Source organism: Kogia breviceps, chromosome 9, assembly GCF_026419965.1.
Source record: "Kogia breviceps isolate mKogBre1 chromosome 9, mKogBre1 haplotype 1, whole genome shotgun sequence".
Taxonomy (NCBI): Eukaryota; Metazoa; Chordata; class Mammalia; order Artiodactyla; family Physeteridae; genus Kogia; species Kogia breviceps.
Genome location: NC_081318.1, coordinates 93,601,952 through 93,627,623, shown reverse-complemented (window position 1 = coordinate 93,627,623; position 25,672 = coordinate 93,601,952). Strand labels below are relative to the sequence as shown.

Below are 25,672 nucleotides of genomic sequence, written 5' to 3'. Positions count from 1 at the left end.
CTGATCCAACAAAATATATCTTGTCATTAAAATCTCAAATGATGGACTATCTTCCCTAAATCTGCCTTCTACACAGGGCATCTATGAAGCCTGGAAACATAAGTAACATTTCACTTTTTTGCAGTTTGAAGATGTCTTTGACATCTATGTCTGGGTAAAGAGACACTTTCTAAGCCTCATTAGTTTTATTTTAACAATAAACTTTCATTAAGTAATTTTTTTAATTACAAAAATAAGGAGAAAAAAATGCGGTAATCTAAACTGGCAGGGCCACACACTCCCTTCAAGGAGTGGGCACTCACTCACCTTCACAAGGAGTTCAGTGAGCTCCTTCTCCCTACTGTACACTGCTCCGGAGGCCTTCCCTTCTTGCCACAAGACATCTACAGAGAAAGGGAAGACCACTGGATCAGTAAGCAGGAGCCTTTGGGAAGACAGGTTCTAATAAAGAAGAAATAGGAAGAAACTCCTCTCTCTGCATACAAAAGAAAAAAAAAGTTGGAGTGGAAACCCAAAGGTGTTCTTACATTAGATCAAGAAAAAGAACTCCAATAAAGAGCTATCAGAGCAAAATAGAGATGAAAGACCAACAACTGCCATCAACAACAGTGTGAAAAAGGTATTAATATCATCTAGGTACAATAAAGATAGTCCAATAATAATGTCATCATCCTCAACTGCCTTCTAACAGCAGAACAATTTTCCTTTATCTATACTCATTTTCTGTTCTCTGTATGGCTCAGGTTGACCTTTTTCGGCAGTGGCTTCCTTCTTCTCTGTCTTCCTAGCCAGTCAAGGGAAATGTGTGAACTGCTATGAGCAGAGTTAGCAGAAAAGAGTAAGGCGAAGGTGCGGAATTTCAGTATACTATCACCAGAGCTGGAGCCAGGGAACTGAATCTCTGACTAGACAAACTGTGGTGAGAGATGAACCATCAGCCTCTTGTCCTCAGGGACCCCTCCTTCAGACAAGCCTGGAAAGCCACACAGAATTAGCCACTTGCCTCCATCAACCTCTGCTGCAGCACTCAGCATCAGGAACACAGCCATCACTGGGAGAAGGCTCAGAGGACAGGTTCCTGACCAGAACGTAAGGTCCGACTTTCCACTTCCTGTCTGAGGTGCTCCCCCAGAGACACTCTACAATACCAACGAATCTGTTCATGTGGGTGTCTCGGGTCCTTTTATGACAACATGGCTGTGCCCTATTGAAAGTGGGTAGTGAGAATTATGGAAGCACCCTAGCTGAAAACTGTTGCCATGGGCTCTACAAAGCCAAGATCTGCAGTTCCAATGAGAGCAGAAGACTGAGTAGTGAATATCCAGACAAAACCCTCATTCTCATGTGATCTGTCAGCTCTGGCTTGTGGTCAGTTTGACTTTCCCTCGTTCTTTAGAGGACACTGGTGTCTTCCATGCATGGCTTCAGACCAGAGGTCACTAGCATTTCAAAAGTAGGATATATGGTTTTATTTCCTGTTCTTTTACTGGGGCTACAGAGTATGGCAATGGACAGCGACTTAAAAATAGAAGGGAAGGAAATATGGTGCAGCCAACCAGCCCTCATAATCATAGAAATCTTTCATATACAGGCCTCAGAGAATGCTAATCCTTGCTTTATATCAAATATATATCCTGGACTGTATCTAGTTTTGTACCATCTGATGTCAAAACTTCAACACATGTCAATTAGAAATTTAAAAATGTAATATGGTATCCTGCACTAGATCCTAGAACAGGAAAAAGGACATTATAGAAAAACTGGTGAAACAGGAAGAGAATTTGTAGTTTAGTTAATAGCACTGTAACAATGTTAATTTTTTAGTTTTGACAAATGTACCATGGTTATTTTAGATGTTAACATCAGGAGAAGCTGGGTGAGGGGTATGTGGGAAATCTCTGTATTATCTTTGCAAATTTTCTATAAATCTAAAATTATGCCAATAAAACCCAACAACAAACGCTCATATATTTATATATATTAAAAAATATATAACGTATATATAAAATCATTACATATGTATATGCATAATATACACACACACAAATATATGCTCACATACATATATACACCTACATATATATGTAATGTATGCACATAGGAGCATGTTTATATATGCATATATACATGTGCATGTATATGTGTTTATAAGAGTATATATGTATATAGGAGTACTTATATATGTTATATATATAGAGAAGTTATATATGTATATATGCATGTACATATATATACATATACACATATTATGTATACATACACAGACACATATATATGATAGATAATATGTATCTTCAACCCAGAGTTCTCTCTCGAATTTTAGACTCATATCTTTCAAAAAATTTATTCATTTATTTTATTTATTTCTGGCTGCATCAGGTCTTAGTTGCAGTATGTGGCGGGCTCTAGTTGAGGCACGCAAGCTCAGCAGTTGTGGCACGCGCAGCACATGGGATCTTACTTCCCTGACCAGGGATCAAACCTGCGTCCCCTGAATTGCAAGGCGGATTCTTTACCATTGGACCACGAGCAAAGTCCCTAGACTCTTAAATCTTAAAAAAAAAAAAAAAAAATCCCTGCTCGAAAATCTAACTCCTTGTTCCACCTTTGGCCTTTCCTATCTCAGTTAATGACAGCTCCATGTTTACAGCTGCTGAGGCCAAAAGTCTTGGAGTCATCTATTACAGACTGAATTGTATCCCCTCCAAATTAATATGTTGAATTCCTAACCCCTGGTATTTAGAACGTGACCTTGTTTGGAAATGAAGTCATTACAGATGTAATTAGTTAAGATGAGATCATTAGGGTGGGCCCTAATCCAATGTGACTGATGCCCTTATAAAAAGGGGAAATTTCGACACAGACACATGCATACTGGAGAGCACCATGTAAACATGAAGATAGCCATCCACAAACCAATGAGAGAGGCCTGAACCATATCCTTCCCTTACATTGAAGGAGCCAACCCCGCTAACACTGTGATCTTGGACCTTTTGGCCTCCAGAACTGTTGGACAACAAATTTCTGTTGTCTAAGCCACCAGTTTGTGGTACTTAGTTATAGCAGACCTAGCCAACTAATACAATATTCTTGACTTTTTCTCTCACACTCCACATGCACTCTGCCCGGAAGTCCAGCTGACTGTTACTTCAGAATCTCTCCACGATCTGACCACTCCTCACCATTTTCACAGTTACTACCCAAGTCCAGGTCACCATCATTTCTTGCCCGGATTATTGTGATAGCATCCTAACTGGTCTCTGTGCTTGCACTTCAACCTCTAAGTTTCCTCCCAACACAGCAGCATCTAGAATGGTCTTTTGAAAACCCAAGTCAATGTTCTGCCTCAGTTCAAATACCTGGCAAGTCTTCCTATTTACTCAATACAACAAAAGCCTTGGAAGGACCTTCAGGATCGCATATAATCTGCCTCCTTCCCTAATTGTCTCTCTGACACCACTTCCTACTACTCTTCCTCTTACCAACTCTGCTCCAGCCACACTGGCTTCCTTGATGTTCTTTCAACACACAAGCCTCTTGCCTTCGGGTTTTTTGCACTGGCTGTTTTCCTTGCCGGGAACACTCTTTCTGCAGCTACCTGCATGGCTTTCTCACCTCCTTTAAGTCTTTCTCACATACCCCTAAATGAATGAATAAGTGGATAAAAATGCATCAGCTAAAATGCTCCAAAGAGATCCATATTAGTTCCATGTTCATATCAGAGCTCTCTAAAATATGACCTTGTTTCTTTCAAAATCTCAAAGAAGAAAATACGGGTATGATTAAGAGGTTTAATGGAAAGGATAAGTCTATCTTACATGTACATGAGAAAGTGCCAATTAGGAGGGCAGTGATTCCTGGTTATGCTTTTCCTTTACCCTCTGCTCTGTTTGTAACTCCAAGGGTTCTCATGTTGATATTGCCTTTGGCTAGCCACTTTTCCTACAGATTCATGTATCTCCAGTTGTGTTTAGCAGCGGGTTATAGCATTATGTAGGAAGCTAGGCATGGAATAATCACAGCTATGCTGGGAAGGAAGACTAGGCTGAAGCCAATCTTTGGTTGAAACCCAAATGCCCAGAAACCAGTAACTCTGAACATGGAGTGGGAAAAGGAGCCAGATGAGGAATGGGGAGTTTGGGCCAAGGTACAGATTTACATGTTCAGATTTAAGATTTAAGTTAAACCAGAGAGCAAGAGAGCTTACAACAGTTTCTGCCTCTCTGTTCCCGTGCTCTTCATTTCCAGCCTAAGTACTTCCACTAGGCTCACTTTTTGCCCTCTGACTAAACACCCTCATACTTTGGCTTTCTCCCATTCACCAGGTTAACTTTCACATACCCTTTGAGGCTCTGCTCAATCACAACCTTCTCTAAGAACACCTCGCTGACCCCTCCTTTCCCCTAACCCAAGCTGGGTTAAGATCTCTTCATTCCACTTCCGCTAAGCATTCTCTATGTATTTGATGGTCTACTTATTTGTCTGGTCTCTGCCCCACTGTGAGCTCCTTGATGGTCAGGATGGTGCCTTATTTATCTCTATCTGTATCCTCAATGCATAATAAATACCTGGCACATAGTAGGACTTTGATCAATGTTTCAAGAATGAATGAATGAAACTGCAGCCAATTTCAGGGTATGGCTAGCCAGGTTCTTCAGGTGGAAGCTCAGGAGGCTTGTTAGGTATCTGAGAAGTTGGCAACTTGCTACAGCAAGGTCTGATGAACTTTTCTTGGTAAGAGTTTGGTCTGACATTTCTTTCAATTTACAGGGAGAAAAGAGCCTAGGAAACTATAAAACACTAAAGTGAAAGTATATTTTCATCAATTATTTTTCAGTTACTACACAAGTCAACAGAAATGAAAAGGGACAGCATCCCAGAAATGTTCAAATGATTGGAATACTCAATATAGTAATAATGGTTTATCAGTAGTTCCTGTACTATTAAATCTCTCTGGGACCCATGAATTTTAAAGGTACACTGTGGAAACTGCAAACTGGAAGATTCTAAGGTCATTTCAGTTCTCTCTAGGCTACATAAATTACAACCTCCCCTTTCAGAGAGGCAAAGATCATGGAAGGTCTTACTTATTCACCCCTGGGGTTAGTGGTGGAGCTGGGAGAAAGCCACAGAGGCACATCCAGGGATGAATATATGAGCCAAATGGAACAGAGACTGCATAAGCAGAGCAATCTCTCTCACTCTCTCTCTCTCATACAGCAGAAGGCAGTAGGATGGTGAAAGGAGCCCCAAACTGAAGTTAAGAGACCCGGGATCTAGTCCTTGCTATGTCACTAAGCACTTGTGCAACCCTGGACATTTACTTGCTTTTTCTGCTTCAGTTGTCTCTTCTGTAGAATGGCTAGATGATCTCTGAGATCTTTTTCAGCTTTAGGATTTTGTGTTTCTGTATGACTAACCAAGATAACTAAAGAAGGAGTAAGACTGGGGGAAAAGAATAATGAATGTTATTTTGGAAAAGCTGAATTTGAGGTTCCTGTGATATACCTAGTTGTCAATGACAAGAACTAATTGAAAGTGGAAGTCTGGTCCTTGGAGCAGAGCTGGGAGTGGAGGGACAGATTTGGTAGTTTATCAGCAGGAGGTAAATGGAACAATAAGGGTTGAGTGACCAGCTAAACCAGTTGTGAATAAACAGGTTATGTACCAAAATAAATTGGTAACAGCTAAATTCAAAATTATAATTCACTTAATATTTATTTGATTACATTTTCCCTTATTCTATATTTTAATGGATGGTAATAATAACTGCTACCATTTGTTGGGTATTGGCTATGACCTAGGTGTTGAAGAAAGTGTTTTAAATTTATTATCTCATTTAATATTTATAAATAACTACATGAGGTCAGTATCACTATTCCCATTTTTGAGATGTGGAAACCGAACACTGGTCTGTTGGTAAACATCTAACAACTGGATAGGAACATGCAAATCCCTGAGTTACAGTGGTTGCTGACTTCCATGGTGTAAAAACTCTCACCATGGCCTATTTCAAGCTAACAACAAGAGGTCACTGAACAGAGAGATAGGAAGAAATGTGCCTTATGTAATACTGTCACCATACAGATATAATAAACATACATATCTTCAAGAGCATAGATAATGGAAACATGTGGTAAAATCATTAGAAGGTCATGAGTTTGGGTATACACTACACTTGTTAATATAGTTTATTTAATTTTAAGTTTATATGATGTAATCTTTTAACTAGCTGTGTTTAACAACTGGCTTCTATAGTTCCTAAAATTTTAACAATCTGCTCTTGCAAGCTAGTATAAGCTGGCTCCAGACACCACTGAAAATTATGCTAAGACAGAGTAAGGAACTTGCCTAAGGTCACATAGAAAATGTCTGGGTCAAGATTAGAACCTTGATCCCCCTAATTCTGAAGAACAGGCTCTTAACCACTAGACTATCATTTGTAAAACTATAAAGTACTATGTACTGTGTATGGTAAAAAAATTATTGCTGCATTTCGTACTTGAAAAAAATGTTATGTGGGCTTAAGTGTCACCAATAAGCAGGGGTTCTAGTGGAAAAGCAGCCATGAATCAGAAAAGTCACAGTGCAATTTCTGCTTTTCTGGGTCAGTTCTTGTGCCTGAGTTTCCCTGTTAAAGGAATGCTTTGTGTCCTTTTTGAATCGCACTTCAACCCATGTTGGGGAAAAAAAATAGAAGAATTTATTAACATCTTTTTACGTTTCTTGTAGATAGGACTCATGGAAATTTAAATGGTTGTTATTATTAGTTTGAATATAACTTTATACTAGCCATACTGAAAATAAAATATAAAGAAATATAACAAACACCTATCGTTTAGCATCCATAGATTAATGCAATCTCTTTGTAGCCAAAATGTATAAGGATGTTTATTACATTAAGTAGTAAAAAATAAAACATCTGGAAACAATTTTTAGATCTTGAAGAATCAGATGACAAAATGATGAGTCTCAGGGGACTAAGATCATATTTACCCCTCTGGAGAAAAGGTTTGAAAAAAATTTTAATGCTTTCTGAAAAACCATACTTATTTTAGTTTCTCCTCTGTTCCCTATTATAGGAAATGACTTACACACAGAATTTCATGAACTGCTCATAAAACTCTACTTAGGATTGTAGCTGTAAAGCCACCATCTAGCTCAATAAATCTAGACAAACCAAGTAGCTCTATGGATCATTGTGTTGTAAAAATAAAGTATTATAGTTGTGATTCTCTTGGTTAAAAAAGAGATAGGGACTTCCCTGGTGGTCTAGTGGTTAATACTTCGCCTTCCAGTGTAGGGGGTGAGGATTTGATCCCTGGTCGGGGAGCTAAGATCCCACATGCCTCGCAGCCAAAAAAACCAAAACATAAAAAACAGAAGCAATATTGCAACAAATTCAATAAAGACTTTAAAAATGGTCCACATAAAAAAAAATCTTAAAAAAAAAAAGGAGATAAAGCTCCGTTATAATACAGGGGAAGCTATAAGTAATTTGGCCAGTGGGTGAGGAAGAGAACAACATAGTATACTCTAGGCAAGAATGGTAAAGTTTAGGAAGGGTCAGCCTGCTTCTGCAGATCGCAGCTCTGAGTCATTGTGCGGTGAGTACATGCAGAGTTGGCACGCGTGCTTGCCTTCCTGGCATCTGCAGGCTTTACTAATCTTATGTTCTAGTTCCTTACTCACATTGGAAAATGAAACTTTTTTTTCATGTTTGGCTGTTCAGTGTTTTTAGATATATATGGCAATCTTTAACAAATGACCGTATTGACTATGCTCCCCCCCACGCTTTGAAACTACAAATTTACATTCTACAAACAACTTATTTGACAACTATTTGGCCTATTAACAAGCGGTTGTTGCATCATACTTTGCGCTAAGCACGGTGCTGTACTGTAAAGGACATGATGGATAAGATGCTGTTCATGTTCCTTGGCAGGAATATTAGACATGTGCATATAAGGCAGGAGATGCAAAATGCAAAGTGAGGGCTCTGGTCGTTGGTGCTCTGAGATGTAAGAGAAAGAGACAGCTCTATCTGAAGCTTCCTCCAGGGCTACCTGGGAGAAGTGCATTAGTGAACATAGAGGAGGGGGTGGCCATGAAGAATATATAGACTGGAAAGTACAGCATCATCCAAAGAGAGACAATGGCAGGGATAATAATTAGACCTCTCTTCCTGTCACCACAGAGGACACAATATTTGAAAGCCTGTCAAGCCCTGTTAACACAGATCCTGGGAAGTGTTGCTACTGAAGCTTGTGGCACATTTGAATGCAATAAAACATGATATTCCACAATGTTTGGGGAGAACTCGTTGTCTTTCTCTTTAACAATTCATTCTACTTGCTAAGCCAGGCTTCTCTGAGGTCACCAAGAAGTCATGAAGGATATATGGATATGACTAAAGTCATCACATTACCCGTTAGTCACTGGTTGCAGTGCTGGTTAGAATGAGAGAAATAGCTGGAAATGGTACAGGAACACAATGTGGGCCACGTCTACTTAAGATGGATATTTCTAGCTGTCATAGAGGGTCTGGCCCTATATATATCTCTTTTCTGTGCTGTCGAGCTAACTGATTCAAAGACACTGTTGTTAAGAAGTGGAAAGTGGGAGCTTGGTAAGATGCTATCTTCACTGAGGTAAGTCTCTTCCTTCTTTCTACCACTTTGGAGCGGCTAGGAGGGATCTGAGCTAGACCTTGATGCACAGCACTTTCATCTTCATTTTGTATGGTTCACTGATAGCTCATTTTCCACACAGACAGCTCTGTCCTGTTGTGCTGATGGGTTGAGACACACGAGGCAAATGGAGAGAATTTCCCTGTGATCACCAAGTCTTCTCTGCCCCCATTAGCAGGAGTAGCAGTCTGCTGGGACTTGAGACTGGAACACCACTGGTGTGGCCAACTTCCCCAAGTTCCTAAATCAATGGGAACTTAAACCAGAAAATAGCAGAGTGGCAGGGCTCCAGTTGGTGCCCAAATTGAAGCCCAAATCACCTCAAAACTAAACAACAAGAGATTAGATCCCGAGTTTTATAAGAATACTCTACAGGAAATGCACAGATACCAGATGTGGTGAAACCTGGTATTTTAATGTGGTAAAATATTTTGCTTTTTCCTCCTAGAACGGAATCTTTAATTTTAGGCTTATATCACCATTCTTTCAGTGAGGAGAAAGGACAACTAATAGTTGGTTAGCCTAAAAGATTCTGGCAGGAATACTTGAGTCATGAAATATTAGCCAAGCAACTCTTTGGATATTCTAAAATAAATTGTGTAGAGAACTAAGCGTTTCATGCCAGGACAAAACTAAAAAGCTTTTCTCAGGTCTCCCTTTCCCCACTTTTCTGTATACAATCTTACTGGTTGATGGCACCCAGTTTTTGGCTGCATTGCAAAGAACCACTCAGCTGTGGCTGATTACTGCTCTCATTTTTTCCCCTTGTTCAGGAAATCTTGTCATGAGCATGTTTCCGAGAAAGCAAGACAGAAAAAGGGTTTTGCTTGTTTTGGGGAAGCCATTATTGGAGAGGCTAGTGTTAGGGTCATAGACTAGGCCTGAGATAAAGGGGAGGAATTTAGAAGTGTGAAAAAAAAACTGTTTCCATCCCTGGAGTTGTGAGTCACAATGGGAGAAATGGTCTCTATCCTGGGCTCCACCATCGAAGGTGTGACTCAGGAATATTCTTCCATTCACTCAGCACTTACCGAGCACCCACTCTGCGTCTGACACTATGTCCAGCACTGGGGATGCACAGTGAGGAATAGATAAGGAACCTGTTCTCAAATCACACAACTTCTCTTAATACCTTTTCTTTATGCTTACAATGTGAGGGATGGACTAGAATGATCTTTCAAGGTCCTCTACCTCTAGTACTTGAATCTTTATTTTTCTGTGGGCTCACAATGTGCCCAGAAGAACAGTAACAGGAAAACTGGTTCTCAAAGCACATGCCAGTTATTGTGCTAACTAATTACTTTTATATACATTACTCTATTTGTTTTCTCAAGAAGCTCCTAAAATAAGTATTATTATATCCATTTTATAGATGAGAAAACATCTATAAAGCATCAGAGAGGTTGAGTTACCTTTTGTTGTGAGAAAGAGGCAGTGCCAGACTCAAACCCGGCTCTGCTGACTCCAAGTCCAGCATTCTTACCCCCTCCTGTGTTCTCCAGATTTATAATGTTAGTTCATCACCCCTGGACTTTTCTCTGGGAATATTTATGGAAAACTTATTCAAGAATCCATGGCAGCACAATATGAAATACGTAACTTTTGCCTTATGGGTCTTCCATTAGTTTTCCTTCCCTCTTTACCTACTAAGTTTTCTTACTCATCCCAAGGGTGACCTTGCCACTTCATTTAAGCCCAGTGCTTCCACTGCTTTGCCTTTGCTTGTGCTTTACCTTCAGCCTGGAATCATTATCAATCTTGCCTTCAGCCAAATTCTGTACTCTTTCCCAGACTTTGTCTTACTCCTAAATTTAATTCATTCATCCCCTAATAGTTATCCAACACAGTAAGAAGTTGAAAAAAGAGTATAAGATCATCTCTTTGGGGGAAATAAGATATGCACAAATTACAGGAAAGTTATAGGCTAAAATACTTATAGACCTGTAAGGGAAAGAGAAGGAAGGTAGCAGAATAGGGTTGGAGTCATTGGAACTTGAGGAATAGTTAAGGCTTAATTAGATGAAAAGAGAAAGAGGCAGGGAAAGGTAACAAGGTCAGACAAAGAACAGAGGTCCGCTGAGTATTGAAGAAGTTGGATGTCTTTCTGGCTGGAGTGAATAGGTTTGCAGAACTCTGGAAGCTGGAATGGAACATTTGAAGTGGATGTTACTGTTGAAGAATGTGAATCAGAAGGAGTACTGGATTAAGAGTTTGCACATCTGTGTTCTTGCCTGATCAATTTGTAATCTGGAGAAAATGGATCAAGAGACCCGAGTCTCCATTTCCTTATCTCCTGGGGCTACCTCGGTCTATAGAAGTCCAAGCTCCTTAGAATAGCCTGTCTCTTCTTCTACTGTTCCCACCTCCAGCCATTTTATAGTATGTCTCTATGTGTGAGGAGTCAGTTACGAGCTAAGACCTTTCACAACATGGTATAATCACATATACTCTGTGAGAACTCTCACAGTGCTGAAAAACATGATTTCTCACAAAGGTACACAAGTTAAATAATAAAAATTAAGCTATACAATTTAAATAATGAAATCAGGCTATAAAAGTTAAATAATACTCATACACATGCATTAAAAATTGAATTTTTTTTTTTTTTTTTTTTTTTTTTTTTTGTGGTACGCGGGCCTCTCACTGTTGGGGCCTCTCTCGTTGCGGAGCACAGGCCCCAGACGTGCAGGCTCAGCGGCCATGGCTCACGGGCCCAGCCGCTCCACGGCATGTGGGATCTTCCCGGAGCAAGACACGAACCCACGTCCCCTGCATCGTCAGGTGGACTCTCAACCACTGCGCCACCAGGGAAGCCCTAAAAATTGAATTTTTTTTTTTTTTTTTTTTTTTTTTTTTTTTTTGCGGTATGCGGGCCTCTCACTGTTGTGGCCTCTCCCGTTGCGGAGCACAGGCTCCGGACGCACAGGCCTAGCGGCCATGGCTCACGGGCTTAGTTGCTCCGCGGCATGTGGGATCTTCCCGGACCAGGGCACGAACCCGTGTCTCCTGCATCGGCAGGCGGATTCTCAACCACTGCGCCACCAGGGAAGCCCAAAATTGAATTTTTGATTGTGAGTTTGGTATTAGCAGATGCAAACTATTATATATAGGATGGATAAACAAGGTCCTACTATAAAGCACAGGGAACTATTATATTCAATATCCTGTGATAAACCATAATGGAAAAGAATATGAAGAAGAATATATATATGTATGTATAACTGAATCACTTTGCTGTACAGCAGAAATTAACACAACACTGTAAATTACCTATACTTCAATAAAATATTAAAAAATGGAATTTTTGCCCTACCAATTTCATACTTTAACTTTAAGACACTAAAGTTCCTTAATTAAATATTTAGAATTAAAATTTTAAGGCTAGAGAGTTTCTGTTTTAACTTGAAAATGTGAGGCAACAATAAGGTCTTAGGGCTTTCTTTTCAGTTGTGTATGATTCGGACAGTTAGTGGTGCCAGATAGGATGAATGGTCTCAAAGATGCTAATCTGGAAAAAAAAAATGTGGCCAGGCAAGCTCAGATGATCAGCCAGGACAAAGCAGGCAAGAGCAAAAAGAACATCAACCATGAGTCTTAGGAAAAGTCAATGTCCAAAGTCTTCAAGGAAGGTGTGATGTTAATTTTAGTGTGTCAACTTGAATGGGCCATGGGGTACCCAGTTTTTTGGATAAACATTTTTCTAGGTTTGTCTGTGAGGGTGTTTCTGGATGAGATCAATATTTAAGTCAGTAGACTAAGTAAAGCAGATTGCCCTCCCCAGTGTGGGGGTCTCATCCAATCTGTTGAGGGCCTGAATAGAACAAAAAGGGTGAGAAAGGGAAAGTACATTCTCTTTGCCTGACTGTCTTCAAGCTAGAACACTGGTCTTTTCCTACCTTCAGACTTGGACTCAGACTGGAACAATACCTTCAGCTCATCTGGGTCTCCAGCTTACCAACTGCAGATCTTGGGACTTCTTAGTCTCTACTGTTGTATGAGTCAATTCCTTATAATAACTCTATGTATTTATGTATGTATGTATGTTTCTATCTAACTATCTATCTATCTATCTATCCATCCATCCATCCATCTCCTATTGGATCTCTTTCTCTGGGGAACCCTGACTAACACAGTAGCATTATCATCTGGATCCAAAAGTGAAGGAACAAGACAACAGGTCTCTCTCAGAGTCCAGTGGCAAAAGGTCTTTTGTGTCCTTTTAAAGACACATGTACCCCAATGTTCACTGCAGCACTATTTACAATAGCCAGGTCATGGAAGTAACCTAAATGCCCATCGACAGAAAAATGGATAAAGAAGATGTGGTACATATATACAACGGAATATCACTCAGCCATAAAAAGGAACGAAATTGGGTCATTTGTAGAGGTGTGGATGGATCTAGAGACTGTAATACAGAGTGAAGTAAGTCAGAAAGAGAAAAACAAATATCGTATATTAACGTATATATGTGGAACCTAGAAAAATGGTACAGATGAACTGGTCTGCAGGGCAGAAATTGAGACACAGATATAGAGAACAAACGTATGGACACCAAGGGGGGAAGTGGCAGGGGGGATGGTGGTGGTGGTGTGATGAATTGGAAGATTGGGATTGATATATGTATAAAATGGATAACTAATAAGAGCCTGCTGTTTAAAAAAATAAATTAAAGGGCTTCCCTGGTGGCGCAGTGGTTGAGTCTGCCTGCTGATGCAGGGGACACAGGTTCTTGCCCCGGTCTGGGAAGATCCCACATGCCGTGGAGCAGCTAGGCCTGTGAGTCATGGCCGCTGAGCCTGTGCTCTGCAATGGAAGAGGCCACAACAGTGAGAGGCCCATGTGCCGAAAAAAAAAAAAAAAAAAAAAATTAAATGAAATTCAAAAAAAAAAAAGGTCTTTTGTGTCCTTTTAAGCACAGTAATGCAAGCTGATCTTCTTAAGAGGTAGTGTAGTTTAATGACTACATTGGAACTAGACTGCCTGGATTTTTATCCTGGCTCCACTATGTATGAGCTAGATTATCTTGGACACATTACTTAACTGCTCTGGGCCTCATTATTCTCATTTGTAAAAAAAAAAAAAAACTCCCAATAGGTGGCTGTGAGGATTATATAGACCAGTATATGAAAATTGCCTAAAAGAGTACCTGGTACACAATGTGTTACTTAAATGGTAGTTATTATAAACCCTCCTGGACTCATTGAGCTCACCACAATCTCTCATAGAACATTTTGGATCTTCTGATCAGCAACTTTTTCTTCCAGTCACTGACTAAGGAGTGGGAGGAAGAGGAATTCCACAGATGTTTTCCTAGGAAGTCTTTGAAATCATCTAACAAGATACTTTTAAGCCAAGTATTACCCAGTGGCTTGGCTTTTCCTTAAGTTAAAAGGACCATGTCCTGGAGCAGAAGTTCTCAGTAGGTGCTCACTTTCAGCTTACTTCAGCAGCACTTTCTTTAGGTATGTGACTGCAAGCCTACTGTGTGAAGAAGAGGATTGAATTTCCTTCTTTCCTTTGATATAAATTGCTTTCTGATTACAGAAGAATTATACATTCATTATATAAAATTTTAAAAATATAAAAGAAAATAAAAATAATCCATAATCCTAGCATCCAAAGATAACAAACAATATTTTGAAATGTGTCTTTCTAGTTTTTTGTCCATTTGTCTGTGACACATACCTTTTTAATTAATTAATTTATTTTTATTTATTTTGGCTGCACCATGTGGCATGTAGTTCCCTGACCAGGGATTGAACCCATGCACCCTGCATTGGAAGTGTGGAGTCTTAACCACTGAACTGCCAGGGAAGTCCCAACACATACTTTTTAAAAACAAAATTAAGATCATAATATATACAACTGCTGTTCCTCGTTCTCACTATCATGCCATTGTGAAGATGACTCTGTGGGAGAGTTCCCCCTGATGTTTGTTTCTGCATAGAGTCTCAGCTTCCCATTACTGAATCAGTACATCATTTCCCATCCATGACCATTTGTTAGGAAATGGAGCCTAAATAACATGTTATTTTAAGGTAATTCATTCATAGGCGAAGATACTTGATCTTTTGATAAGTAATTACTTTGAACACTCTCTACCACTGCTGCTTCCATTAATGTGGATAGTGATAGTCAAAAGAAAGAAATCAGTATACAAAGCTATAGTAATCAAAACAGTGTGGTACTGGCATATGGAGAGACATATAGAATTGAGAGTCCAGAAATAAACCTATGCTGTTATCGCCAATTGATTTTCAACACAGGTGCCACGACCATTCAGTGGGGGATAAAAATTCTCTTCAATAGCTGGTGCTGGACAACTAGATATATGCATGCAAAAAAATGAAATTGGATCCCTACCTCACACCTTACATAAAAATCAACTGAAAAGGGAACAATGACCTACATATAAGAGCTAAAATGATAAAACTTACAAGAAAATACTGAGGGTAAATCTACATGACCCTGGATTTGGCAATGGATTATTAGATATGACATCAAAAGCATATGCCACGAACTATAGAAATGATCTCTGAAAGCATAGTCTTGTACCACAATGTTCATTGCAGCTCTATTTACAATAGCCAGGACATGGAAGCAACCTAAGTGTCCACTGACAGATGAATGGATAAAGAAGAAGTGGCACATATATACAATGGAATATTACTCAGCCATAAAAAGAAATGAAATTGAGTTATTTGTAGTGAGGTGGAGGGACCTAGAGTCTGTCATACAGAGTGAAGTAAGTCAGAAAGAGAAAAACAAATACCATATGCTAACACATATATATGGAATCTAAAAAAAAAAAAAATGGTCATGAAGAACCTAGGGGCAAGATGGGAATAAAGAAGCAGACCTACTAGAGAATGGACTTGAGGACACTGGTGGGGGGGAAGGGTAAGTTAGGACAAAGTGAGAGAGTGGTAGTGTATATATGGACATATATACACTACCAAATGTAAAATAGACAGCTAGTGGGAAGCAGTCGCCTAGCACAGGGAGATCAGCTCAGTGCTTTGTGACCAGCTAGAAGGGTGGGATAGGGAGGGTGGGAGGGAGGGCAACGTAACAGGGAAGAGATATGGGGATATATGTATATGTATAACTGATTCACTTTGTTATAAAGCAGAAACTAACACACCATTGTAAAGCAATTATACTCCAATAAAAACGTTTAAAAATTAATAAAATAAATATTCATTGCTTAAAAAAGAAAAGCATATGCAACAAAAGAAAAAACAGAGAAATTGGACTTCATAAAAATTAAAAACTGTGCATGAAAGGACATTATTAAAAAGTGAAAAGACAACCTAAAGAATGGGGAAAATATTCGTAAGTCATATACCTAAGGGTCTAGAATCCAGAATATATAAGGAACTCTTACAACTCAACAAAATGACAAATGACCCAATTGAAAATTAGTCAAAGGACTTGAGTAGACATTTCCCTAAAGAAGACATTCAAATGACTAATAAGCACATGAAAAGATGCTCAATCTCATTAGTCATTAGGGAGATGCAAATCAAAATCACAATGAGGTACCACCTCAAACTCATTAGGAATTTTTTTGAAAAAGGAAAATATGGAAAAATAAAAAATAAGTTTTGGCAAAGATGTGGAGAAATTGGAACCCTTGTAGATTGCTGATGAGAATGTGAAATAGTACAGCCAGTGTAGAAAATATTTTGGTCATTCCTTAAAAAGTTAAACATAGAATTGCCATACGATCTGGCAATCTCACTCCTAAGTATATACCGAAAACAATTTAAAACCGGTACTCAAACAAATAGATGTACACATATGTTCATAGCAGCACTATTCAAAATATACAAAATATCTATCAACAGATGAGTGGATAAACAAAATGTGGTATATCCATAAAATAGAACATTATTCAGCCATAAAAAATGAATGAAGTACTGATGTATACCACATTGTGGATGAACTTCAAAAACATTAAGGCAAGTGAAAGAAACTAGACACAAAAGACCACATACTGTATAATTCCACTTATATGAAATATTTAGAATAGGTAAATCCATAGAGACAGAAAACAGATTAGTGATTGCCAGGGGCTGGGAAAAGGTGAGTATGGGGAGCAACTGCTTAATAGGTAAATGGTTTCTTTTTAGGGTGATAAAAATGTTTTGGAACTACGTAGAAGTTGTGGTTATACAAAATTATGAAAGGTTAAATGACCTTTTAAGTGACTGATTTTATGTTATATGAATTTTACCTCAATAAAAAATAGAATAACAAGTTAACTAGACTAACTGTGATCATAATTTCACAAAACATACATATAAAAATTAAAGAAATCAAGATTAGATTCTTTGTTTCCTTTTATGTCTGCAATATTTTATGGCTTCAATTTTAAAAAAACAGTAGCAAAATAATGCCATAACTTTGGCTATTACTATCTTAGGGTTTTATTGGAGGTCATACTAATGGGTTCTCCCACATTTTCACCAACTCTGTACAATTCAGATTTCAGTCCAAGGCTTCAGGAACATTGCACACAGCTGCAGTGGGATTAGGCATCTGACCATCAATGACATGCCAACTCTGACGGACAACTGTGTAAAAGTACGTAGATGGAAACTATATTTTCTTTTCAGTCTCATTTGGTTGGCACATTTTCTAGAGGCTTGAATTATTGAAAAATATGAATAGGTTTTTCATTTTAGTTTTTTTATATAAAAAAATCATTAGGAAATTTATACACACACATTTGAACATTTGAATCCTTAAATACCCTGAGAAACTTCATTTCACAGTTAGGATATTTTTATTTCAATGATATTGTAGCTTAAGCATAAACATTAAGTCTAATTCTACATGTCAAGCTTCTAAATGCAGTGATTTTTTTCAGCATTCCATTTCCTCATGTTTTCCCTTACTTTTGTAACATCATTTAGTTGATTCCTATGCATTACTCAAATGTAAGTGTACTAAAATATATTGAAAAAACGTCCCATTTTCTTTGAAATTAGGACACTTTAATAGTTAATGTGTCTGTTTCTGAAAATACTGAGAGAAAAAAATAACCTCATCACTTTCATAAGCTTGTTCTCTATACTCTGGTTAATTATTATTATTTTTTTCTTCTAAAGGCTTTAGTTGAAAAATGCCATCGAATTACATCAGTAGTTTTCATTGGTGCACCACATATTTCCGATTGTACTTTCAAAGCTCTTTCTACTTGTGACCTCAGAAAGATCCGATTTGAAGGTCTGTGATGTTAAAAAGTGGTTTAGCATTAATTTTTACTTTTAATCTTGTGGCAATTCAAATACAATACTTCTTTTTTTTAAAACAGGAAATAAAAGGATTACCGATGCATGCTTCAAATTTATAGACAAGAATTCTCCAAATATCAGTCACATTTACATGGTGGACTGCAAGGGAATAACAGATGGCAGCCTCAAGTCACTCTCACATTTGAAGCAACTTACTGTGCTGAATCTGGCAAATTGTGTAAGGTAATGAGTCACTCAGTCAAGAAACACTGATTATCTAGAATGTTCCAGACTTCCTCAAGATGCTCATTGGTTAGGAGAGTAAACATGAAAGTCAGCAGTCCAAGTGGAGGTAAATGCAGAGTTCTGAGGTAAAACAAAGGAGGGGCACCCAACCCAGACTAGTTATGTAGGGGCATGAGGAGATTGTCAGGGAATGCTCAGGATATGTGGAATCACAGGCCCTTGTAAGATTAAATGAATTTGCTGGAACACTTATGGGCTACCTTTCCTAGTGAAGGTTCTTACAGCTAGTTCAGTTAATAGGTCTTTTTCCCAAATGGACTTTCCAACTTGCTTACGAAGAGCCAATCTTACTGAAGTGTTTCCTCTTGGGTACTAGTTAGATTTCTCCTCTGTGTGGGTTTGCTCACAGATGGACAGATGGCAAGTTCTTACTGAAACCCTTTCTTTAGCTGGGTTACAAATGGGCTTCTATCCTGGTATTCTCAGGTGGGCAGGGATCAAATTCTTGCTAAAATTTCTTCCCCGGTGGATATCTCAGCCTCTTGCTTGTATAAATTTCTTATAATATTAAAGGGCCAGATGATAACAAAATAGCATTTGATCTACAATGAAATTGGTTAATATTTGGGAAAACATAAGACAAGTCAGAGTAATAAGCTAGGCTACACAAAATCTTAAGCCATGTTCCCTATTATTAAAATGGGGAGGCACCATGGGTTGAGGAGGGGAGGTAAAGACAGGATTTGAAATGGGAAAAACCTGGATTACAAAATGAAGCCTCCAGTCAACAGCCAGCAAGGAACTGAGGCCTCCCGTCAACAGCCATGTTGAGTGACCTTGGAAGCAGACCCTCCACTCACTCTCAGTCAATCCTTCGGATGATTAAAGTTCCAGCTGGCATCTTGGTTGCAAGCTCATGAGCAAGCTGGCACCATAATGCAAGCAGGATATGTGTGTGTGTGTGTGTGTGTGTGTGTGTGTGTGTGTGTGTTTGTGTGTGTAACAGCTAATCCTATCTGTATTAACATGTGAAATAAAATTGAATTGCATTCATATACTTCATTCAGGCTTCTGCAGGTTACCAAATTTTAAAAAGAAATGGAGGTTTTTCTGCGTCCAGCAGTATAGTTGACAAAACACTTCAAAGGACTCCTTGCTACAAACAGTTTAGATCGTGGATGAAACATACTTTCAATACATTGCTGAGCCCACAAAGAGTAAGAGAAATATCCAATATCCAGTATCATGATTCTTCACCACCTTCTCAATGGGCAGACTCTCTAAGACAAACAGTGAATACCAAGCAAACATAAAAGATAGAGCTGCTATGAGCATAAATGTTCATTTCAACACTGGCATTGAGACAATCAGTTTTAGCGAGACTCAAGATAGGGAAGCAGGATGAGACTTCTGCGGTGTCTGGACCTCTTCAAGGGGGAAAAAGTGGTCTCAGGTAGATAGTACCTAGGCCCCTGGAAGAAGTTACCTCAAAGCTTTTCTGAAGGAAAGCACCTTCTCTTTAGGCGTCCAAAGTTCCCATAGGTTAAAGTCAAATAAATAGGTGCTCACAATTAAAGACCATCAAATATACAAAGATATGAGTCACCATGAAGCAAAATAAATTTGAACTTCCATAATTCATATATTAGGATTATCATAGAATATTAAGTAACTATGTATAAAATATTTGAAGAGATAATGGAACCAGAAATATGAGCATACAACAAAATGTGATAAAAATAATTAGATTTACTTGAAAAACTAACTTTTAGAAATAAAAAATATAGTTATTGAAATAAAGAAAATGAATTGCTAATCAGCAAATTAGAACTCACTGAAGAGAGAAGTACAAAGCTGGAGATAACTGAAGAAATGACAGCAGAGTGAAAAAATAAAAAGAAAAATGTGATAGAGTACAACAAAAGACAGAGAAAGTTTAATATCAGCGTTTTAGATTCGATTTTAAAAATTCATCTATAAGAGATACACCTAAAACAGGAAGTTTGAGAGTCAAAGTACACATTTTTCTCAACCACATATCAATCCTTCAAAAAATGGACTATGTATTAAGTTTTAAAGCAAGTTCCCACAACTTTCATAGTATTGGTAACAAACTATATTCTCTAACTACAATGCAGTTAAATTAGGAATCAGTAATAAAAAGATAAATTTCGAAAATGTATATGATTTAATGTGAAAATTCCAGGGCAGCAGAATCACCTGAAGTGCTGAATAAAACTACATATGCCCAAGCCCTACCCCAGAGCTACTGAATCTGAATATCTAGGGATGGAACACTAGCTTATATATTTTTTAAAAAACAACATGGGTGCTTCTGATGCACAGCCAGGTTTAGGATTAACTGCACTAACCCATTAACTTGGACCATTACCTGAAAAGTCCTTTTCTATTGACTTTTATGCCTCCAGGATTATCATATAAATGTATATATACATCTATATATACATATCCATATATATACACATACACGTCAGTATATGTGTGCGTGTGTGTGTTAGTATATAAATGTCTGTTTTCAGGCTATCTTTTCTGTTCCATTCATTTATCTGTTTTCTGTCTAATCTTGCACAGTACTTTACCTGTAAAATGGGGAAAATAAAGAGTATATACTCAGGATTGTTGTGAGGATCAAATAAGTTAATTCATGTAACGTACTTAGAATAGTGTCTGGCACATAATAAGCACTCAAGAAATGTTACCCTTTATTATTATTACTGCTTTATGTTTTAATATCTAATAGAATGAGACTCTTTATTAGTAGTCTTTTAAGTTATTAGATATTTTTGCCAGTTTATACTTCCAAGTGAACTTTAGAATAATTTTGTCATATTTCAGAAAAAATCCTATTGAGATATTAATTGAAATTATGTAAAATATATAAATTTTGAAAAGATATATAGTTTTATAATACTTATCTGATTTTCTCTTTACCCAAGAATTATTTAAAATGTATTCAGATATCCATGTAGCTTATATCTAATTATAATTGTTACTAATTTTTCATTTTATGACATCATGGTATAAAAATACAGCCTATACCAGAGTGGGGACGCAGAAATACTGCCACCCTCTCACCGTTACCTGCAACAGCAGCTTGCAAACCTGTGCTAATGGTCACTTCATATGCACAAGTAGTGGAGGGCTCTAAATGAAACCTGCCCTCAACATGTCTTGAGAGAGGTATTGGCCAAAATATTTCAAAATGTGACAAATACTTCAAGAAAAGAATTTGATGAGGTAAGCTGTACACGCAGTTTGAAGAGAAAAAGGACATCACTAAAAGCTCAACTTCAAGGGTTCATGAAACGCATGCAAGTCCAACCACAGTCGTATCAGCTCACACCAGTCAGAGGAGCCATCAGCAACAAAATTACAAACAATAAATGCTGAAGGGGTTGTGGAGAAGTGCATACCCTCAACCTTAAGTGGGACTTAACCTGGTAAGAGCCACTAATGAGAAAAGAATGGAGGTGCCTTTACAAGGTAAACATTGAGCTACGAGATGATCCAGCAGGCCCACTCCTGGGCCTATAACATAAGAAGACAGAAATGGAAAGACACGGGAAGGCAAATCTGCACTGCAGCACTATTACAACAGCCAAGACATGGAAGAAACCAAAACGTCCATCACCAGATGACTGGACAAAGAAGAACTGGGACATGTACAGATGGAATATTGGCCAAGGAAAAACATGAAACAATGGCATTAGCAGCACCACAGGTGAGGCTAGAGTTAATCACGGACCTTGCAGTAAGTCAGAAAGCAAAAGACACATATTCTATGATATCACTTGTAGGTGTTACCTACAAATTGATATCACTGAAGATATTTCCACAGAGAAACGCAATCACAGATTCAATAGACAGACTTGTGGCTCACCAATGGAAACGTGTGAGGATTGTATACATTAGGAAATAGGGTTTAACGGAGCTATACAAACACAGGTGAAAGGTATAATCACCAAACGCCTACAGAATACCAAGAGAACAGTACTCAACATTGTGTCATAACCTACATGGGAAAAGGATCCAAAGAAGAATAGATATATGTTCCTGTGTAAAAGAGCCACATGTTTCACACCCACAACAAGCAAAACATTGTAATCAAACTTGCTGTGATAAAAAAGAAAAATTAAATTTAAAAACCAACAAGAAGTAGTGAGACACAAACCTAAGGGGCTTTCTCCTGGCACACTCCATTCTAATTTACAACCTAGAACACGACTTCCATGGAAGCTCTGTTGCCCTAGTAACCAGATTTGGTAAAGGAGAACTGCTGCCGCCTTGTGGCCATTTTTCAAAACAGCAGCTTTTAACCCGGTGCTAATGGTCACTTGATATTCCACATAATTGCAGGCCTGTAAAGGACAACTGCCCTGAAAACAAATCCTTGGGTCGTAAATCGAGGAAAAAACTCAAAAGACGTGCCCCTTTCAAAACAACAATTTCAAGAGGCATATTTTATGCACACTTTGTCTTCTGTTTCTTTTTCTTGTGTGAAACAAAAGGGCATGGAAAATTGCTCAACATCAGGAATGAATAAAGCCATGCCAATCCAGTCTACAGAAACGTTCACCCACAGCCGTCAGAATGATCATCAGCAACAAAGTCTACAAAGAGTAAATGCTGAAGGGGTTTTAGAGAACTCTGTACCCTCTAGCTGCTCGTGGGATGTAACCCGGTAACAGCCAGTAGTGTGAACCGAATGGAGGTGCGTTTAAAGATACAAATTGAGCTACCGTGTGATCCGATAAGCCCACTAATGGGCCTATCCCCTCAGTAGCACAAAATCAAAAAGACACAGGCTGGCCATCCTGCACTGCAGCAACATGTACCGTAGGCAAGGCTTGGACGAAACCAAAATGTCCATCCACAGAACAATGCCCCAAGAAGAAGGGGTCCATGTACACAATGGAATATTAGCCACAGAAAAGCATGGAAGAGTGCCGTTGGCACCACCATAGAAGGATCTAGAGATAATAACCCAAAATGAAGTAGCAAAAAAAGCAAAAGAAAGATATCCTATTACATCATTTATAGTTGTTCCCTAAAAATTGATACCCATGAAATCATTTCCAAGAGAAGGCCGCGCATAGATTCAGAAAACGAACTTATGTTTAACCAAATGGAATGGTGTAAGGAATGTATGAATTTGGATATGGGGCTTAACAGACATGTACTGATACATATGTAATATATAATCACAAAATACCTAAGGAACATCAAGAGAGGTTTACTCAACACTCTGTAATAACCTACATGGGAAAGGATCCAAAGATGAATAGATCACAACGTAGATATAATGAACCTGATTCTGTACACCTAGAACACACACAACATTTTTTATCAAATTTGCTCTGATAGGGCTTCCCTGGTGGCGCAGTGGTTGAGAATCCGCCTGCCGATGCAGGAGACACGGGTTCGTGCCCTGGTCCGGGAAGATCCCACATGCCGCGGAGCAACTAAGCCCGTGAGCCATGGCCGCTAAGCCTGCGCGTCCGGAGCCTGTGCTCCGCAACGGGAAAGGCCACAGCAGTGAGAGGCCCGCATACCGCAAAAAAAAAAAAAAAAAATTGCTCTGATAATAAGTAACAATTAAATTTCAAAAAACACACAGAAAGTAAGGAGATATAAGCTCTTGGGGGTTTTCCCTGGCACACTGAACTCTAATCTGCAGCCTACTAACACAATTTCCAGGAACGCTCTGTTGCAGAAAAACGCAGAGTTGGAAATGGGGAAATGCTGCCGCCTTGTGGGCTTTTCCCGTAAGAGCGGCTTTAAACACATAGCTATGGGTCACTTAACATTCACAAGGACTCAGGGCTCTAAAAGACACCTGCCCTCAAAAAATGTCCTGAGCAAGCAATGGCCCAAAAAATTCAAAGCAGGCAAATATTTCAAAGAGGTAGTATGAAGAGGTAAGTTTTAGTCACTCTTTTTCAAAAAAAAGAAAATGGATAAAAGCACAACATCAGGGATTATTAGTCGCATCTAACCTACAAAAAGGTTTCAACTCACACAAGTCAACTGCCATCAGCAAATAGTCTACAAACAATAAATGCTGAAGGGGTTTAAGAGAATTCTGTACCCTCTAGCTGCTGGTGAGATGTAAAGTGGTAACAGCCAATAATGAGAACCGAAAGGAGCTGCGATTAAAAGTGAAAACTGAGCGACCATTCCATCCAGCCGGCACACTGCTGAGCCTCTCACCTGAGAAGACCAGAGTCGAGAAGACACGGGCTGCAACAGCTGCACTGCCCGATTATTCACAATCGACAAGACACGGAAGCAACCAAAATGTCCATCAACAGATGAATGGATAAGAACTGGTCCAGGTACACAGTGGAATATTAGCCATGGAAAACAATGTAACACTGCTCTTTGAGGCACCATAGATAAGCATAGAGATAAACACAGAACATGAGGTAAGTCGGAAAGCAAAAGACACATCGTATGACATCACTTATAGGCGTTATCTAACAATTGACACAAGTAAACATATTTCCACAAAAAACACACTCACAGACTTAGAAAACAAACTAAGCTTATGTAAAATGAAAGGTGGGGGGAATTGGATAAATTAAGCTTAGGGTCACTATATGTGTACAAATACATATTAAATACATATATCAAACAGACCGACCATATAGCAAGGGAGCTCACCAGATCACTCTGCAATAATTTACATGGGAAGAGGATCTGTACAAGAATATATATATATATATGTATATATATATATATTATATATATATATACATATATATATATAACGTACAAATGAACCAGATTGTGTACACCTAGGACAAACAATATTCTAATCATTACCTGGATTTAAAAAATTAAAACAGCAAACAAGAAATAATGTGACATAAACTTCTGGGGTTTTTTCCTGGCACATTTCATTCTAATTTACAACCTGAGAACACCAAATCCAGAAGGGCTCTGCTGCCCTAGTAACCAGATGTGGGAATGTAGTAGTGCTGACGCCTTGTAGCCATTTCTCAAAACAGCAGCTTTAAACTCATTTCTAATGGTCACTAAATATTCACACACATTGCAGGCCTGTAAATCACACGTGTCCTCCAAAAAAACCTTTGGGGTCGAAAATCGACCAAAAAATTCAAAAGAGGGCAACCTTCCAAGAAGACAATTTCAAGAGGTTTATTGTACTCACAGTTTCTTCCATTTTTGTTTAACAGAATTTAAAAGGGGCGTGGAAAAATGCTGAAAATTAGGAATTATTAAAGACATGCAAATAAAAATTATAAAAACCCATCAGCTCACACCTGTCAGAATGGCCATCAGCCAAAATTCTGCAAACAATAAATGCTGAAGTGTTGTGAAGAAATGCGTACCCCCGGTTCTACGTGGCACATGGTAAGAGCCGCAGATGAAAACACAATGGAGGTGCTTTGATAAGGTAAACATTGAGTTACCATTAAAACAAGCATACCAATTGTTGGGCCTATC

At 38.5% G+C, this 25,672-nt stretch overlaps 1 protein-coding gene across 1 annotated transcript in view; it reads left to right on the top strand.

Moving 5' to 3' along the window:
- The window catches only part of FBXL13 (F-box and leucine rich repeat protein 13), a 123,200-nt gene extending 105,018 nt beyond the window's left edge, over nucleotides 1–18,182 (top strand). The window contains 3 exon segments of the mRNA XM_059074540.2: nucleotides 17,184–17,282; nucleotides 17,810–17,927; nucleotides 18,016–18,182. Of these exon segments, the coding sequence (XP_058930523.1) occupies nucleotides 17,184–17,282; nucleotides 17,810–17,927; nucleotides 18,016–18,182 (384 nt within the window).
- The last annotated feature ends 7,490 nt before the right edge of the window (nucleotides 18,183–25,672 follow it).